We start from the raw sequence: 19,166 nt of genomic DNA, 5'->3' as shown, positions 1-19,166 counted from the left end.
AGCTCCCAGTGAAGGACAAACAATTGGAAAGAACACATGTAAGCAGCCTTATTAAACAGTATGTAGTCTGTTTACTCACCATTTATTAAGTTTTAAATGTGGTTGCAATAATATGACAATAAATAGATCTTTAATGATATTACAGACCACAGCAGTTTTGGGTTCACAAGAAATAATTACAGTTCACAGTTACAACACTGATCGGCTACAGACAGCACAGCTCATTTTCACCTAAAGCAATAACTTGCATTAACAGATAGTATGGTAGGTATAACAGTGGTGTCAGATGTTTCTGGTATTGCATATTCATGCACTAAAAGCCTGTGTCTGATACACAGGTTATCAATAAACATTGCTTTTCCATGTTAGTAGGTCAGATTATTCAGTTAGTGGCATACACAGTGCAATAACAGGAAATCCCTTTTTCCATCTGTTTTTTTGGGGAAGCAGATTCTGAAGCATCCCCCCTGTAGTGGTGATCAGACAACATTCAGTAACAATCTTACCATGAACAAGTGCTTAATTATGTAGGGCAACATCACAGCACTGGCTGTTATTCAATCCTGTGGGGCAAAGTGATTATGAACTTATACTGGCTGTGATTATTTTAACATCAAGGATCATAAAATTGAAATAAAAAAATTACAATTAGTCTGTGTGCAATAACAATTCAATACTGACATCAGCTATTTCTAGTGCTTGTTGGATGAAATAAAACACATTTTTATAAAAAATACAACCATTAAAAAAGCCACTAAGCATTATTGATAAAAAAGAGAACATAAAATAACATGTAAAAATAAATCATCTAAATTATTTTATAAAATATGATGAGCTCACAACAAATATGAAATTAAAATTATATTTGGTCATTGCAAACTTTTCCAGGTTTATCGCAGTTTGGTCAATACGGGAAAATGAGAACATACGTAAAGATGAAGTGCTACGGATCACTGTCACCCAGTCTATGTCAAACTCAAAATTGGGAACCAATTGGCATTCAGAGGAAGAACAACACCTCCATTGTAAACAGTAACATTTTCTTCATGTAAAGTGAATATAATAGTGGAGCACCCAAATATCTCCCTGCCTATTTCCACTTCCTTTGCACTTAAAATTCATTACCATGTAAAAAATGTTCACATCAAATCTCTTTCAGTTCATTTCATCTACATTACTATACATAAAAATTATATCCACTGTTATTCCAGCACAAATTAATCATTATTGGAAATACATCTTAATTCACACACACTTTAAATCCGCTCTTTTGATTAACCGTGAAGGTGACATCGGCAGCCACAGGGAGGTGCTGTCTAAGGCAGCCAATGAGCCAAGAGCCTCACACGACCTTCCCTTACAAACAGACGAATCACACAAACCCACCTGCAGTTCAAACCCACCTAAGAACAGGCTATAGAAGACTTTCTGTTCCGTTTTCAGTAACAACTGCTTCCTGTCTCCTCTCACAGTACATTTAGTGTCATTGTAGGATAGCTGGGTTGGCCTTGGGGGTGTTGGAGGGTTTGGCGCAGAGAGCTAACGTAGAAGTAGCTAAAGCAGACGAGGCTACTCGAAGGTCCAGACCTCTAAACTGTGGATATTGAAGTCCTGCTGGGCAGAGAGTGGCTGGTTGTTGAAGGTGGCGCATTTGGTGGTGGTGCCTCGGTACAACTCAGCGTCCAGCCACAGCCCCAGCTGACCACTGCAGGAGAGCAGGCAAAGAGTTACACCAGATGTGTGTGGCATCCTCACTATCAACAGGCTCAGATTATCAATATAATATTTTGATTCACCATCAAAATATTTCAAAGGCAGAATAGACTAAAACAAAAGGTAACAAATTCTTTTTCTTTCTTTGAAGGCATCCCACCTTTAATCTCTGAAGCTCTCTCAGCTCTAACTAGCACTTTAAGTTAACTCCAAAGGAAGATTGTTGTTTCATGTTTGGGACTATGCAGCCTTACCCTCCTCCTCCCATCTGCAGAGAGTCAATGTTTCCCTTTACAAAGTAAGAATTCTCTCCTGACCAACGGTACACCTGCAGACAAACAGAAAACATTGCCTGATATTTTAGGAATAAAACTAAAATTCCAGCGTCACTTTGTCGTCCAATTAGACTAGCGGAACAAACCTTGATTTCAGGACAGAAGCTGTAGAGGAAGGTCTCTCCAGTTCCGTAGCAGTGTTCACTCACTCTGAAGGGATGAGTCGAGAACGCTCCAAAAACCTGTGCTCACATTCAATTTAAGGATAAAGAGATAAGTTTGGACTAAGAATCATAAAGCAGGATCTCTAAACATGATTTATAATTTCAATAAGTTGTAAATAGAGCAATTCTCACCCCAAGGAGTCACCAAAGTCAAACATTTGTTAAGTCATGCACACAGATCTACAGTTGTGTTCAAAATAATTGCAGTCCTACATCACTAGCAACATAAATTGCTGTTGCTGTCAGAATTTCACTGAACTTCTACACTGAAGGTAAGCTTATAGAAGGTTTAGTAAAGGTATAGAAGTCCAACGGACCCAACAGGAATGACATGCACGCTGATAATTCTGTGAAACAGTCATTAACCAAAATGACTCATCTGTTGTCATGTGTTCACAAAAATAGCAGTGCTGAGTTCATTTAGTGACGTCATTAATTATGTGAAAGAAATAGTTGTTAAACAGGTGGCCCTTATTTAAGGATCAAGGCAACTGATTCTGTAGATGCTGGCTGTGCATTTGTCCTTGAAAAACAGTCAAATGGGTCATTCAAGGCGTGGTTCAGAGGATTAGCTAATAAAAGAAGGAAAAATCTACAAAGAAGTGCAAAAAATGATAGGTGTTCAGCTAAAATGATATCAAATGCTTTAAAATGGCAACCAAAACCAGAAAAGTGAGGAAGAAAAACGGCTATTCAAATGACTCAGCTCCAGGAAGATCAGAGAAGATCTAATGTGGTCTCTGAGTTTTCATACGACGTCTATGTGAAGCCAAGCTACCACCAAGAAGCCCCCGCAATGCCACATTGTTAAAAAAAGACACATGCTGAAGCAGTTACAATTTGCCAAAAAACACATCCAAATGGCGTAAAATTTTGTGGACTGATGAAAGTCAGATTGGTGTTTTTGGGTCCAAGGGCCACAGACAGTTTGTCAGACGTCCTGCAAACACTGAAATGAAGCCACAGTAATCTGTGAAGACAGTGAAGCATGGTGGTGCAAGCATCATGATATGGGGATGTTTTTGATACTATTGTACTGGTCCTATTTATCAAATAGCAGGGATCATGGATAACTTTGAGTCCATCAGAATACTGGAAGTAGTAGTTGTCATATGCTGAAGAGGAAATGCCCTTCAAATGTGTGTTTTATCAAGAAAATAACCTCAAACACACCAGCTAGCAAGCAAAATCATGGTTCCAGACAAACAGCATCCAACAAATGGAGTTTGCAGCACAATGCTCGCACCCCTCATTCCCATAGAAAACTTGTGGACTGACTTGAAAAATGTTGTTATTGAGGCAAAACCAAGAAATGCAGAGGAAATGTGAACGTAGAACAATTGTCCAGGGCAGCAACATATGTTGACCGGTGCCAGAAGTTGATCGACTCCATGTACCACAGTGTAACACACTTATCAGAAACCATTATGCAACAAAATATTAGTTTATAATTCTCAGGAAAGTTAAATCTTCAAGAATTTCTTAGTTTATACTGTAGTCTGTAGATGAAGATGTTAGTACTGATATTTTTTTGAACATTATACTTCTTGACTTTCTGTAAAATATCAAATTCAATGACTTTCCACTTTTCTTGTTTTAAAATAGAATGTGGAGTGTCCCCAATGCTTTTGTGTGAAGTAAAATAAAAAGTATTAAAATAGATTTGATGTTCACTCACATTTTTAGACACACTGCAATAATTATGAGCGTAACTGTATATAACCGCTGCACACACCCTAGAGAGGAACTGGCCCAAGATGAAATCGGAAGGGCCCCTGACGGCCCCCCTGTCCTGCCACGTGGTTTTCTTTGTTTTTTGGTGGAGCCTCAAACACCCAAGGTGACGTGGGAGTTAAAATAATGAGGATGTTTTTGACTTTTGATGATACAACCTGCGTATCAATCTTATTTAAGCAGGAGAGTTTGTACTTAGGATGTGATTGAAGGTCCGATCATTTTACAATGACAGTGGGTTTAAGGGAAAGGAGGGGCCTTTATGTTTAAGAAAGAGTTAAGGCTTACTTAATTACTTCTTCCCAGAGGTATCTAAGTATGCATGTCTTTTCCTGAAGTTATAGTCTTTTGCAAATGTTCATGGACCTTATTGACTACGGACATGTGAATGGATGTTGAATATGTACTTTGCCCTTCTGTGTAAACTGTGGTCGCTTAGCATCCCGAGTTAGAGAAATCCTCCTGTCTCTAACACCAAGATTAACTCTTTGTGTTTTGGAAGCATTTCAACATTTGTTTCACTCAGAAGAAATCCTTTTGTGCTCACCGAGCTCTAAAACCGCATCTATCAATTATCAGTGGTCACTTTAATGAACTATTACTCACCAAACTATATTATTATACCAACCTGGTTGTCCATGTCTTTAATGACCAGCAGCACAGGACTATCGACATCTGTCAGGTTCCTGTACAGAGTCTTAAGACTGGTTCCATTTTTAACAGTGCTGTAGGCCAGTCTCCAGGGGTAACCTTGCACACGGGCTGGCAGGCGACAGGCAAGCTGGAGGGCAAACAGATCAGATAGAACTTATTTGTTTTGTTTTTTCTAATCTTGATTTTTTGTTATTTTCCTTCAGTTTAGCTGAGAGAACCTTCTCAATGTGCGTGTCCTGCAGCAAATCACTGGTGTCACTGAGTAACGGCAGCACGTCCACAGCAAAGTCTCCATCACAGCTGCTGAAACTCTGCCTACGCTTCGCTTCATCAATGGTGATGATCTAGGATCCAAACAAACATGGACAAGGGCAGATGAGCGAAACAAAGACTTCACTGCCCTACAGTTTTGAAATTTTATAAGTGTCTGTTCTGTGAAGGAAATGTAGAGACTTCCTGCTTTTGTAATGCGCTCACCTCCCAGCTACAAGATGCAGGGTCACCAAAGAAGTTGTCTATCATGTCCAGCTCATCTTTCTCCACAACAACAAAGCCCTGCTCCCGAGCCTCTTTCCCGTACACGTCTGGAGACCACTGGACGAAGAATGAGTACAGATGGTCGACCCTTGAACACAAACACAAAGCAAAAACACCTTATTTTAAACAAAGCTGGGATGCAGTGTAAAATATAAAACAGAGTGCTTTAAGTCACCAATCCTTATTGTAATTTAGAATCAACATGACAACCCTCTGTGGGCATTTATTAGTGTATAATCACCTTTCTTGTGGCACAGCAAACCAGTACTCCGGCTGTTTACCACGGCCACCAAATGAATGGGCGGGACTAGAGTTCACCCCAGAGGCAAAGGACTTCCTCATTGGCTTACCCACTTTGAAGCACAGGAACATGGGTGGGTTTTTACTCTTCTCCTCTGATGAGAACAGCATGTCTATGGAGGTTAATGTTAGAAAATGGAGAAATAATCTGGTCAGTATGGAATCACATGTCCGTACCAGTCACCTGACGTGATCGTCACCTTCTATCGGAGCCTGTATTCTCTCCAGCAGCCATGACTTCACCTCTGCTTCATGGATTTTCTTGCGTCTTTCCTCCTCGCTGAAAACTGCTCCTCCCGCCGGTCTGTCCAGGCCTGGTCTTTTTGGAATAGTGTTCCCATCATTCTCTGAGGCATTCAGACTTAACTTGCTGTTTTGGTCCACTGGTGCACCATTTAGCAGCTCTTCGTTCCCTTTAGGATTTATGTCTTTGGTTTCAGTTACCTCTTGGCCTTTGGGTTCATCACCCTGCTTCTCAGTGTCTGAAGGGGATTGTGTTGAGTCTCCATCTTCAGTGGGATTACTCTGCGCTCGCCCCTCACCCTCTTCACCATCCAGTTTCCCTTTAGATTGTCCAAGCTTTGACTTGTCCTGGAAGTCTCCCTCGCTTGGACAGCTTGGACGTACTTCCTGTTGTTGGTCTCCACAGATGCTGCCTGACGGTTTGAAAGGTGACTCCTCTAACTCTTCAGTGCTGCCACAGAGAGTAGGCTCCAGCTCTGTGAATCCTTCGTCTGATGGAGACCTCTCTGTCTGCTCACACTCTGTGCGCCCGGATGGGAAGACAAAATGATTAGATACAGCTTCTTGGTTATTGGCTAATACAAGTACTCAACTATGAATTCAGAGATTAGTATCCAATTTGAAGGAGCGAGTTACAACATGTACAGGTACATGTACAGTACAGGTACTTAGTACAGGTACTAGTACTAAGTACAGGTACTTAGACAATCTTGTTTGACAGTTAAATGTCAAAACTTTTAATTGAAGCATTGACTTTGATAATCAACCCATAAATGGTTTTTGATCAACAATATCACAGAAAATAGTGACAATCACAAAAGACTACGAACTCTCACAAGGCAACTCCATTCATTTCAGCTGATCACAGATAACAAGTTGTTAAACCTGAGTTGTAAATGATATTTGGCATCATTTGAAAGTTATTTCATTAAGGAGATTTGGAGCTTGACTCAACACAGTGACATTGATGACATGATGTTACCAGTTCCTGAGAGAGCTGGTCCAATGTTATCTAAGATGATTGGTCGCTTTGGATCGAGAGCTTCGTAGCGGCTAAAAGGATTTAGATCTTGCTCTGATGGCAGCTGCTCCCACTCACCGGGCCTGTACACAGGACACAAATCCCGGGGTAGGTCTCTGCAGGGTCACGGGGCATCACACATACCGCACCACAAACGATGGATGAAAATGTAAAAGGGAAAAAACAAAAGAAAAGGTCCAATATAAATTAAAAATGACCAGGATGGTACAAAACAAGAGAAAATGAAATAATTAAGTTGATGTAAAAGGACAAATGAATAAATACTAGAATGGTTAATGAAGAACAAATGGAAAAACAAACAGGACAACGGGACTCTAAAATATTTGTACCTTAAAACGAAAATGATCTATTTAGCATAAAAGAAAAAGGTTTTGAGAAATAGCAAGCAAGCAAACGATGATGAGAAGTTCTTACGACGGAAGAGCGTCTTTGAGCTTCATACGAGACACGTCGTCATACAGCGCCACGGAGACAACCTCCTCCATGGGGCAGATGAGGCCGTACTCCTCACATCCGTGCTCAATCACCAGAGGGTCTGACTTGTGGGGGTCGAACATGATGTTGTTGGGGGTCACAATCAGCACACCTCCCACCACTCCCTGTATTAACAACACAACACAAAGTGACACAACCACACTGAGGACAGCATCAGCCACACTGAAAGGGGTAACTGTGGGATTGAATTTACTTTTTTTTTCTTAAATTAACATGACCTCCAGAATTTTTATTTTTTTCACTACAAAACTTTCATACAGCTAGCTAGCTAGCTAACTAACTGACACACTCTACACTTCTTACCATTCCATCAGTGAAATATTTGCAGCTCATCTTGATGAATTTGACCGTTGCAGGGCTCTCGTCCTCTGAGTTTGGGGACAGCTGACGCCGGATTGAATTTGCTGACGTACAGTTTGAAATACCGTCCTGCAGAAAAGCCGAAGTACAGATTAAAGACATGAATCTTGTGCCAGTATTGAGGCTTTGATTTTAGGGCCACCAGAGGAATAAATTTGGTACCAACATTTTAAACCCTTTAATTTGTTACCTTCCAATGAAAAATATTCTACACTGTTAATTCACTCAAAAAGTGACCACTTAGAGCATGAAGTAAATTTGGAGGGCAGCAGAATTTGAATTATGACACAATAATTATCTAGTGGGCATGCCCAAGCAGGCTGCAGTTTCCTCCTCTTGTACATTTTCCTCCAGGACCAACCAACCAACCAACCAACCAACCAACCAACCAACCAACCAACCAACCAACCAACCAACCAACCAACCAACCATCCATCCATCCATCCATCCATCCATCCATCTACAGTGATACCTCTGTACTCGACCGCCTCTATACTCGACCAAATCGGTGCTCGACCAAAAAATTCTAGTAGAATATGTATCGGACCCCGAACCGATTTTCGGTGCTCCACTAGCCGAGTCGACCCGAACGCGCTCCTCGGCTGCGCTCCTCGGCCAGCGGGTAAGCGTCAGTTCGACTCAGACCGCCAGCGGAGTAACACGTACGCAAATTACGTACGGAAATTATAGCAAAATATGAAAGTGGTGTACGAGTGTCCGACCTCGCGTCGCAGTACGAAATGGCAAAGTCAACCATTTCCACTATCTTGAAGCAGAAGCAACTGACAATGGACAGGTTCCTTCTTAAAGAAAAGAGGAAGGCTACTGCCCATCCAGATTCACCTCCACGGAAGAGAGAGAGAAGGGAGAAAACCCCTAGAGAAGCGTTACCTAGCGTCATCACGGAAGGGGATTCCCCTTCCATGATGACGCTAGTGCCATCAACCACTCTCTAAAACGTAAAGTAAATTATACAAAATGGTTTATAATGCTTTATCTTTATCATGTACTGCTTGTGCACATTTACGTATTCATTGTTGTTTAGATACACGTTCTTATAATATTTTAGGTATTTTTCTAAATGGTAAGAACGGATTAAAATACTTTCCATTATTTCTTATGGGAAAATTGGTTTCGGTGGTCGAACAAATTGGTGCTCAACCACCGCCTCAGAACGGATTATGGTCGAGTACAGAGGTATCACTGTATCTATCTATCTATAAAACATTTTGTTGAGTCATATTTTTTAGACAGCTTTGGACAAAGGTTGAAAACACCGTCTGGTGCTTCTAACAAACCCTGAATAAGGACCATGTGATCCAAATAACTCAAACTGTAAACTGATGTGTATGCAGTCTAAAAGCGGTCTTCCTGAAACCTATCAAACAAATGTTTACCTACCTTCCGAACACAGGCAACACTTTCATACTCACATGTGAAGCATTCTCCAAGGAATTTGGGCAGGAGGGATCAGAGGAACCCTTGTGGTCGCTTTCTGAGGGGCTCATGTCAGGAACAAACAGCTTCTGTGGTGTTAAGGGGATGATAATGATGAAGGACACTGAAGCCGGTGCAGCAGTGGCCTCTGTGTGGCAGCAGAGCTGCTCGTCTCACCTGACCGGGGTAGACGCTGCGAGAGAAGAGACGGTTCAGCTGGACCAGTTTGTTTGGGGTGATGTTGAACTTCAATGCAATGCTGTTGAGGGAATCACTGGGTCCCACCTGTAAAGACAGATGAAATGACATAGCCAACAGCCTTTCTGATAATAAACCAGTGTGTAATTTCAATTTGTTATTGCTGGAACTTCACTCACAATGAAATCCACCGTCCCTGGCGGCCTCCTCTTCTCCCTCTTAGCCTGATTTTTACTTTTACAGCCATCGTCTGTAAAGGGAATAGGAAAATGAGAAAAATAATTTATATACAGAGAACCTTGTTAATATTTCATGCTGCCAATTGTACACTTTGTAGTCTTTACACACGCACGCACATACACACACACACACACACACACACACACACACACACACACACACACACACACACACACACAAAAATCAACTCAATTCAGCATATTAAATTGAAACAATTCCTTCCCTCCATGAAAACATGACGCCTCCAGCTTTAGCTGTTGAAGTTGCTGTTTTGTGAAAAACTTTAATAAATAGGTTCGTAGGAGGTGGGTTCACAGAAAACTCACTCACACAATGAATCAAACCACTCCTCTAGGGCTATAATGAATGTGTGATTTATTACACGCAGAGAATAGAAATACTAAGAAACAATACGTACAAACAAACAAACAATAAGTCAAAAGACCTCTATGATGCTAGACTAAATGTGTCGTTTAGTCCCCGCAGCGCATAGCAATGCAAACAAACAATTCTATGATGCTAGAATAAACTTGTAGTTTACTTCCCCACAGAGCACAGAAACAATTCTATGATGCTAGAATAAACTTGTAGTTTACTTCCCCACAGAGCACAGAAACAATTCTATGATGCTAGAATAAACTGGTAGTTTCATTCCCCACAGAGCATAGTGATAAACAAACAAATATTTGGTTGAGCTAAGGCAATATATGGTGGCATTCCAAATATGCTTCGCCTCTTACCTTGACACAGGGAAGGAGAGCCTACAACCCAGGCAGAGTAGCTTCAACCAGGCTGGGCGTCCGGATGTAACCCGCAGCTGACTCTCTCTGGAGTATCAAACTCCTAACCTTTTATACCTTTTTAAGAAGAAAGGCCTGCATGCGAGCAGGAATGGCCAGTTCCAGCTCTCAGGCAGCCCTCCTTTTGGTGGTACCCCCAGCTGAGGAATAAACATCACCACCCTCGAGAATGCAGTGTAGGAGGCTTTATCAGGAGACCTTACACCTTTGGAATGCACCAAACCTATCGCACCAAATTTAAGAAACCTAAACAAATCTTTATTACACCTTGGAATGAAATTTAGAGGCTTTCAAGCACCCATAAAACATATTACACCTTGACGGTAAACAGGTCTCCATCTCCTCTCCATCGGTTCTCCTTTGAGACAGGTACTGGGTCTGCTGCATCAGGTTTAATGGGCTGTGACCTGCTGTGACCTCTTTGTCCAAACAAACTAAGATGTGACTTAGCCCAGCAGTTGCATGGAGAGGTTTTGAAGCAAGTTCTCAGTAATGACATGATAAGAGTCAAATCAGGACACACACAATACAAATTTCCATTACAGTTGCAGAGCCATAAAAATGAAAAGAATTAAAATATGAAACATCCCCTCCAAAAATTCAAACTTAAAACAGGCTTTTCATACAGTTCCCATGCTTGTTCTTCCAGTCGTTATCCTGCTTTAAAACACTGCCCCACACATGTTATCATAAAACACTCACAAACAATTTGACCCTTGTCGTAAACAAGGCCTTCAGTCAGCACTTTCTTCTTGTCAAGAACACAGAAGCGATTATGGCATCACTGGCTGTAATTACACTGCTGCCTCCTCCATGGAAACCCAGGGTATGACTAAACCCAGGGTATGACTAAGCATTAGAGACCCATTAGACTCCAGCTGAAGCGCTTCTTTAAAGTAGCAAGCATTCAAAGACAAGATCACTGTCGCGTCTGTGAACACAGACACTTATTCACTGAGTTTCTCCCAGCCTGTGACTGGTGATCTGCCACAAAACACTCTGAATGCCTCATGCCAGTCATTCCTATGCCAGAAAAGCTCGAGTCACAGCATCACAATTAAAATATCTCAATAATAACATGTCAAATCTAACCGAGATCATTTTTATTATGAGTTATTTTAAGGATATTGTACAGTTTGTATAGTGCTTTAAGACTTCAACCAATCCTGAGGCTCGCAAACTTTGTGAAGACAGCAAAGTCATTATCAACTGTAAAAGAATGTGTCATTAAATGTTATGCAATTTCCTGTTTAAAACTGCCGAGGGCATTGTCAACACAGGGGACCCTTGTGCTACAGATAAGTCAGATGCCAATGATTTCAAAAAGGCAGAATAAAATAAACATTTTAAGTAATACTTATGGTGCTAAAACGATATGTTGGAAGTTTAAAATGACAAAGCGTGAAAATTTGTGTTGTAATAAGGATATTTGATTATTCCCAGGGTGTGGGTTTTTTTTTACATTTAGGTAGTAAACCTGCTTTATATGGTTCTGTATTTTTAATTGCCACAATCCTGTGCTGTAATGAGAATATTTTTTACTTTTTATAATCTCACAAGCCAATGATTGTCCCAGCAGGGTAATTGAAGCTACTGTAAATGGGAGAGTCCTGCATTCAGACAGCATTGTGCCTGAACACTATGACATAGTCCGGAGCCACTTCTGACCAGGCAGTGCATTGTTATATTTGAGAGATGCACATGAGACATAACAGAGCCCTCTCTGTATGTACAGTATACTTACAGGAAAACATCATCGGGAAAAAAAGAAGAAAAAGAAAAAATATGTATACATGTATTTTTTTCTTTATTTCCCAATGATGTTTTCCTGTAATATACTGTAGGTGGGTCTAAGGTCTCACCTGAACCTGCAGGCAGCTTCAACGTTATTCTCTGTAGGTCCGTCTTCTTGTTGGGGTCTCCGTCACTGAGGACGTCTGGACAGGAAATGATTGCCAGGCTCTGCTCATTCACATTCTTCTCTGACTGGCTTTGCTTGAGCTGCCTCCGCTTCTTCAGCCTGATGGGATGGCAGAAGGGACAACATAATGAAAAACATAACACAGTAGCACATAACGTTATGTGATCATAAATTATAATAAACACTACAGCTCTCAATAGAAAGGCATGACCTCTTAGCAGTAAGACAGAAAAATGAAACATCTTATAAATATGTTTGTTGTCTACACCAAGAGTCCTTCTGCAGAGCATGAAAAGGAAACTCAAAAGATTTCAGCCTTGAAATCCATTGTCTTATGAAGACAGTGAGATTGATCAGATAGTGAAACATCAATGTTTCACTGGCGAATGAACATATGTTAAAACTTGCCCCCTTCTGAGAAACTACTAAACCAGCACTTACTAAACACCCCAAACTGCCACTATGCTGTCATTGACAGTCAGTTTATAGTTTATTATCACAGACAGATCCCAGCTGTGTGCTACACTGAATCTTTCCAAAGATCTGATCTTCACCATCTGTCTGAATCAGACTGGAGGACTTTCCTCACTATTGTACAAATAAATATGCCTTGAGTTTTGGTCATGGTCAAAACTCAGCGATCAAATTTCAGTTCAAATGTGTTACCTGGTCACCCAGCTTCTGGTCTGACATAAAGTCAGGATTGTAATGGTATGAAAAAGTGCTGCATTATCCACTGATCCATCCAGATGCTGCCACTGCTCTTTACTCTCTCTTTACTTTGATGTGTCACCTGTATTTTCCTCTCACACACTAGGTCTCCTTTAAATCATTGAAAGGTACGGAAATGATGTACAGGGCATCTCTAGACCCTCCTTGGGTTGACCGAGGGGGGTGTGGGGGTGCAGTGCACATCCACCTTTTAGTGGCGCACTTAAAGATAGTGTGAGCTTTATGAGCTAAAAGCTTAAATGTGTGTTAAGGATGAGGTCAAATTGATTTATCGTAATCTTTGAGTGATGATGGGGCAGCATTGTTCTGCATAGCTCAGGGCAAAGGCAGGAATGAAGGTACAATGAAAAAAACAAGCATTTAAGTGTCCAGATGGAAAGGCAAGAGCGGGTCGATAAGGCTGCAGACGGAGCTGTGCCATGGCCTCAGGTAACACTCCAACCAGCGGATGCTGCACGCCTGGGAGAGAACTCATGAGAACTCACAAGTCTGCAGACACATTCCCAGCAGCTCCTTCGTTTTCAGTCTGAGCTGTTTTACAGCTTCATCATGGATCCACTTCAACCTTTCTGTCCTTCAGGTCAGAACTCGTGGATTCATTCCCAGACTAACAGAGAGCCACCACAGCAAGTCATCACTGGGAGGTGCAGTAGAAGTGTTCTACATCCTTACAAGGCTTGGTTACACTGTGCCTTTTACAGACTATATGAGGTGGCATGAGTCCATGCAAGTTTGCACAAGTCCTGATCAGGCTACATGAGATTGCATGAGGCTTCATTGGGTTGCAGAAGGTTGCATGAGGTGACATCAGATTGCATGAGGCTGTACAACGTTGCATGAGGTTAAATGAGGTTGCATGAGGCTACACAAGGTTTCATGAGGCTACATGAGGCTTTGTGAGGTTGCATGAGGCTTCGTGAGGTTGCATGAGGCTTCGTGAGGTTGCATGAGGCTTTGTGAGGTTGCATGAGGCTTCGTGAGGTTGCATGAGGCCTCGTGAGGTTGCATGAGGCTTCACCAGGTTACATAAGGCTACACAAGGTTGAATGAGGCTACATAAGATTGCATGGGGCTACATGAGGTAACATGAAGCTTCATGAGGTTGCATGCTCCGCCAGCCATTTAAGCTGCTTACATCCATGCCTATCCAAACTCATTACATATGAGCAGTTACGACTCTGGAGGAATGTAATAAAAGATATTTTTAGAGTATTGTTTGGAGGGAACTGAAGCTGTACTGGCAGATGTTTTGAGTGAGTAATTTCTACATGCGGTCTTCATTTATCACTTAGTGGCTTTTTCTTCCAGGAAGACGGAGGTGAACTCAGTGCATCAACAATCACCTGAAGCTAAACTTCAGAAAGAACTAACAACTTTAGGTCCACTTTTTTTTTGTCTTTTCTGCACATCTTGTAACTGTTGCTGCTCTTTCCATCTTGGGAGAGGAATTCCTTCTCTGCTCCTCTGTCCTTCATTTAGCCCATTAATGGGATTTGTTCCTCTTCCCAGGATCCCCTGTGCTCCTCATATTCTGAAGCTCTTTTGACTTTGCTGTTTCTGGTCTGCTATACCCCCACCTTCCCTGAACTGCATTGAGAAACAAAAAAGAGACAAACTGCCAAAACCATCAAATTCTGCCAAGATTATCCAACTTTTGAAGAAATTCACCCAAGTTGCTCCTGAAATATCATGTTAACAAAAAAGGAATGAGCAAACATCCTGGAAGTGAATCACTTCACAGTTCTAGCAGCACAAAGTCACAACCGACAGGAAGTGACTGGTCCCTGGGTCATCATCCACGTCAACGGCAACAACTATCCGTGAAATAAGTAAAAACTTATAATTTTACTTTTTTAAAATGTTGTTTAATAAAATGTGATATTGCAGATCTGTACAGATGCAGATGTACAAATACACAACTTAGAATTAGTACAAAAATGTTCACAGGCTGCTCTGGTCTCATCTGTCCACATTTAAATGGGCTTAAACCTTCCTTTGAGATAAAGCCTATTATTAAGGCTAGCTTATAGCTAGCTATACTGCTAAAGACTGCTGGGGGACCTCTTCTTCTTCTTCTCTCCACTTTCATCTCCCATGAAAACATTTTACTGATTTACCGTGGCCTGAGATTAGCTCTATTGCCAGGAACATGACACCCACTGGCATCATCATCATCATCATCATCATCGCTATTCTTTCTGCAGTATGATTGTTTTTATGCTGGCACTACACCATTCTGTAACCTCAACATGAAAATGACTGTTACGGTGGTTTCACATGTCTGTTACGTCGTTCCTCACTCCCTCTCTCTCCCACAATTGATCTCCCATCGCCCTTTGAGTTTTAATTTAAACTGCTAACTTGATTTTGTTTTAACCCATAATCAATTTAAATGCTTGTCTTCATATTAATATGTGTACAGAAGGACTCCATGTAATCAACACTGATATTATAATACTATTTCTGTATTACTACGACTTCAAATTTGTGTTTTAGCTGGAAATAAATCTCTTCCATCACAGTTCTCTATTTCTATTGTGGAACAGAACTCGTTTCACCCTCAACTCAGAGGTATCAAACAATGATGCTTCCACTGCCAAACTAAACAGTGGAAACTTTGATTTTCCACTGCAATGCAGAGTCCAACTCACGCTAAAATTAGCTGTTGTTCTATGGCGCAAATATTTTTCTTCCCATCAGAGGACAGAATCTTTTCCTGCTCCAATGCCCGGTCTCCTATACATCCTCTGGCAAACACCACCTTTGATGTCTTATATTCTGAAAAGCTCTTAAGCTGTGACAAATGAAATCACCAAGGCAACAAATGCAATGCAGTTACAGCGTCTCCTTATTGCAGTGATGTTTCCCTGCAGGTCCTTCACTGCTGCCAGGAGTCTCCTGGTGGCTGGTGGCAAATTTATCTTTCCATTTATAGCCCAGATCCTTGAGCATTCACTGTACCTCCATTGATTGTGACGATAAAGCAACTTCTTACAGGTTTTTCATTTGAAAAGGAAACTAACAGACAAGCACCTGTTTCGACAAACATTTAACAAAATGAGCCACGCACACCTTCTGACTCGTGATATATGCAAACACATCACATGCCAGAGAAAAGAGTGTCTACATTATTCAAATCAAGCTTTGCATCTTGACTCGATTTATACCACTTATTGAGATTAAAGAGTATTTTTACCCTTGTTTCTTCTAAAAATTCACAGTTTAATTAAAAGCACACGTTTCATTGTTATAATACAATAATAATATGGGTGGATGCATATGCTCACCGGTGGCCTTTGCTCTATCTGACAGGAAGCGAGGAAGCATGTGGTGCAACACTCAGGACAACTGCTGCAGCAGAAGCTGTTTGAGAAGCTAAGGCTGATTTTTACACAACTGTTGGTCTTTAGACTAGTGCAGGTCTGCACCAGTCGCATGCATTCACCTCCGACCCTTCCACTACTGTTTTGCTGCTCACTCCCACACAACTGAACACTCCCTTTACTGGAAAGTACCACCTTCGGCTGTACACAAAGCCTCATTCCATTACCGTGAAATGTGCTGCCAATCCAGTGATTTGAGAAGAACTGAAACACGACACCATGCAAAACCATTTCCCTTCATGACAAAACAATTTCAATGAATGTTAATAAAATCATCAACACAAGACAAACTGTAAGTTTGGAGCAGGCTGTTGGTGAAATCTGAATGTAACTTGAGATGGAGGGAAAGAACAAAGCCCATTAGACTCCACTGCACTTCCTTACTACATTTATCACAAGTGCACAGTCAACAGCTCTGATACCGACAGCGGGCTCAACATGTGAACACTGTGTCTTGAAACCAACCTATTTATCTGGTTTACATTAACACTGCCTGCTCTACCACAGGGCCTCAATTTGCACATAACCAAAGACTTAATGTTCTTGGTGCTTTAATACAGCATGTACTTTGAAAGCCTCATTGCACAAGTATACCTCTAGGCATCATTGAAGTTATTCAATCCCCCCTCCAAATTGACAATGACGCATGTCATCTGCCCAGACATCAGAAAGAAAGGACCCATCTTTGTTCACAACCTCCTGTTTAATTGCCCCTCCATTCACCGTAGCTGTGACGACTGACTTTCCACATACTTCCTGCTATCATCTTTCGCAATGCTACCAAAATCCAATTATCGAGCTGACTTGAGGTGACCCAACAGCATAAATCTATGATTAAGAAAAAGGTCAGTGAAGAATTAACTGATGCACCTTGACCAAAGATATAAAGTCATCCCTAACCATCTATGTATAACACACCATTAATTTATAAATATATTTATGTTGACAATCTGGAATGTTATACCTGAGCTGAGTGGCAGAAAGAAACTGTCTTCCAACAGCTGTATTTTAGTGACTTTGGGTAACAAAACCACCCTTTAAATAAACAGTTTGTGCCACTGAACTTCATGGAAATGACTCTCGAGGATTCATTTTAGAATGCATCTGGAGAAATCTGACACTGTGGCTGCACTATTACATAACAGCAGTAAAAAAAATGTTAAACACATTTAATTAGTGCAGGTCCCCATGTTGACATTTTAATAAAACTGAACCCAGAATCCTTCTTCACTTGCTCTGTCCCATTGAAATTTTTTTCCCAAGTCAGGGGTCTAGAGATGAGCAGGTCCCAAAATGTCACATATTTCAACATCCTCCAGCAGCAAATGCATGATCCTCGATTTTGTTTAAAACTATGCTTCATGAAACCTACATGGTAAAGTGAAAGCTGAGATAAACAAAAATTTACATTTATCCATTCCTAAAGTGGTGACAGCTTGAATTTATTGCCTTACAATAAAAAATGTGCATTACAAGCACACAAAAAACAGATTAATAGGACCTAAACGTTGGACTTTAAAGATGTATGATACAAATTCAAAACAAAGACATGCATCCCTTACCTTGCAAAGTATCCCGGCTTCCTGTCTCTCTTCTCCATCAGTCCAGGGTTCTAATTGTGCACGCAGTCACACGCATCCATACGAACATCTACCCTCCCACACCCACTCAGTGTGTCCTATCCAGCGGACACCAGGATGGGAGAGCCACCACTTACGCAGCGCCTTCACATTTCATTCTGGTCCTGCAGAGGAAGTAAGAAAGGAGCTTTAGCAGGCTCCCCGGGCACCTCCTCACTCAACAGCGTTCGCTAGAATTCAAAAGACCAATAAGTGATGGTGAAGCCTCATCAGACTAAGTGGAGGGCGATGAAAGCATCCCATAATACGCGTGTCGGGCCACTCAGCTGATAATGGCTGACCATAACGATGGAAAAACGCATCCCCCTGCTCCAGTGAAGACACATCTGCTGCTTCATGCTGCCACAGTAAACATGTGTTTTCTTATATAATGTTAATTAGTGTGTCTATTCTTAGCAGCATCCATTCGGGAATCCGGATGGTAAAAAACATTAAGACCCCCGCAGCTACAACAACCAAAAATCACAGGATTAACCAAAAACAACATCACACATATAGAAACCAGGAAAAGTGGAGTCTGTATTATGTTAATGTAATACAATGTAAAATCACAGTGAACGGAGAGGTCTGGAGCAGCGGTACCCACCTAGCAAGCGTTCATTTGTCGTTTTTTGTGTTGCTGCTTGCCTTGGAATTCCTATGAAATGAAACCCCTAGTGAAAGACAAATATCCAGTTGTGCAAACGTTAAAATGCCCTGTGTTACCGAAGCAAACAGCAGCTCAGGGAACAAGGTGCAGTCTCTCAGCAGACTGAACAGCTGATGCTAGCGGCGGCTAGCTAGCCACGTTGTTTACATGACAATAGCAACCTGGTGGAGATTGTAAAGATGTTTTATTCGGCCAATCCGCTTGTCAGTCGTCTGGAAATAAGTCGATTTATTGTTTTTCTTGCAAATTAATTTAACAAATATGCTAAACTTTGAAGAAAAACAAGATATTTGAACAATTCTCGTCAAAAATCAGGTAGCTAAATCCGTTCACATACCTTGCGTGCATCCGAAAACAGCTTAATAAAAGGGAAGCCCCCCCGTGCTCATTGCGCCCCCTGCTGCCAAGGGACCGTCAGTGGACAAACGAACCCCCCCTCAACTGATCAGCGGCTTGGCCTCAAAGTAACGACGTCTTGAATTACTGGCTTGGTGTAGTTGAATGTACAACGTAAAATCATTAAATTGTCTTTATCATATTCAAAAAAGAAATATTCAAATATTGTTAAGCCTATTTCTTCAGTAACTTT

The 19,166-nt window shown here is 41.3% G+C and overlaps 1 protein-coding gene across 4 annotated transcripts; it reads right to left on the bottom strand.

Annotated features, from left to right (window-relative positions):
* Window positions 1-66: 66 nt before the first annotated feature.
* On the bottom strand, window positions 67-18,958 carry ncoa7b (nuclear receptor coactivator 7b). 4 transcript variants are annotated; one of them, XM_068342662.1, is made up of 18 exons: window positions 18,915-18,934; window positions 18,515-18,581; window positions 17,851-18,032; window positions 12,115-12,272; window positions 9,392-9,462; window positions 9,192-9,299; window positions 9,011-9,103; window positions 7,521-7,646; window positions 7,137-7,321; window positions 6,663-6,817; window positions 5,638-6,201; window positions 5,379-5,550; window positions 5,078-5,225; window positions 4,819-4,944; window positions 4,575-4,727; window positions 2,135-2,230; window positions 1,968-2,041; window positions 67-1,705 (listed from the first exon to the last, which is right to left on the bottom strand). In XM_068342662.1, the coding sequence occupies exons 3-18, from the start codon at window positions 17,886-17,888 to the stop codon at window positions 1,570-1,572; spliced, it is 2,403 nt and encodes an 800-aa protein (XP_068198763.1). In that variant the 5' UTR covers window positions 17,889-18,032; window positions 18,515-18,581; window positions 18,915-18,934; the 3' UTR covers window positions 67-1,569. The 4 variants fall into 4 exon arrangements, with proteins under 4 accessions (XP_068198763.1, XP_068198764.1, XP_068198765.1 ...); XM_068342663.1 differs by lacking the exon at window positions 18,515-18,581 and having other exon boundaries at window positions 18,915-18,958; XM_068342664.1 differs by lacking the exon at window positions 18,915-18,934 and having other exon boundaries at window positions 6,780-6,817; window positions 18,515-18,814.
* Window positions 18,959-19,166: the final 208 nt, after the last annotated feature.

Source organism: Antennarius striatus, chromosome 19 (genome assembly GCF_040054535.1).
Source record: "Antennarius striatus isolate MH-2024 chromosome 19, ASM4005453v1, whole genome shotgun sequence".
NCBI classification, from domain to species: domain Eukaryota; kingdom Metazoa; phylum Chordata; class Actinopteri; order Lophiiformes; family Antennariidae; genus Antennarius; species Antennarius striatus.
Note: the sequence above shows the minus strand (reverse complement) of the source record. Positions and strands in the feature narration are given on the sequence as shown.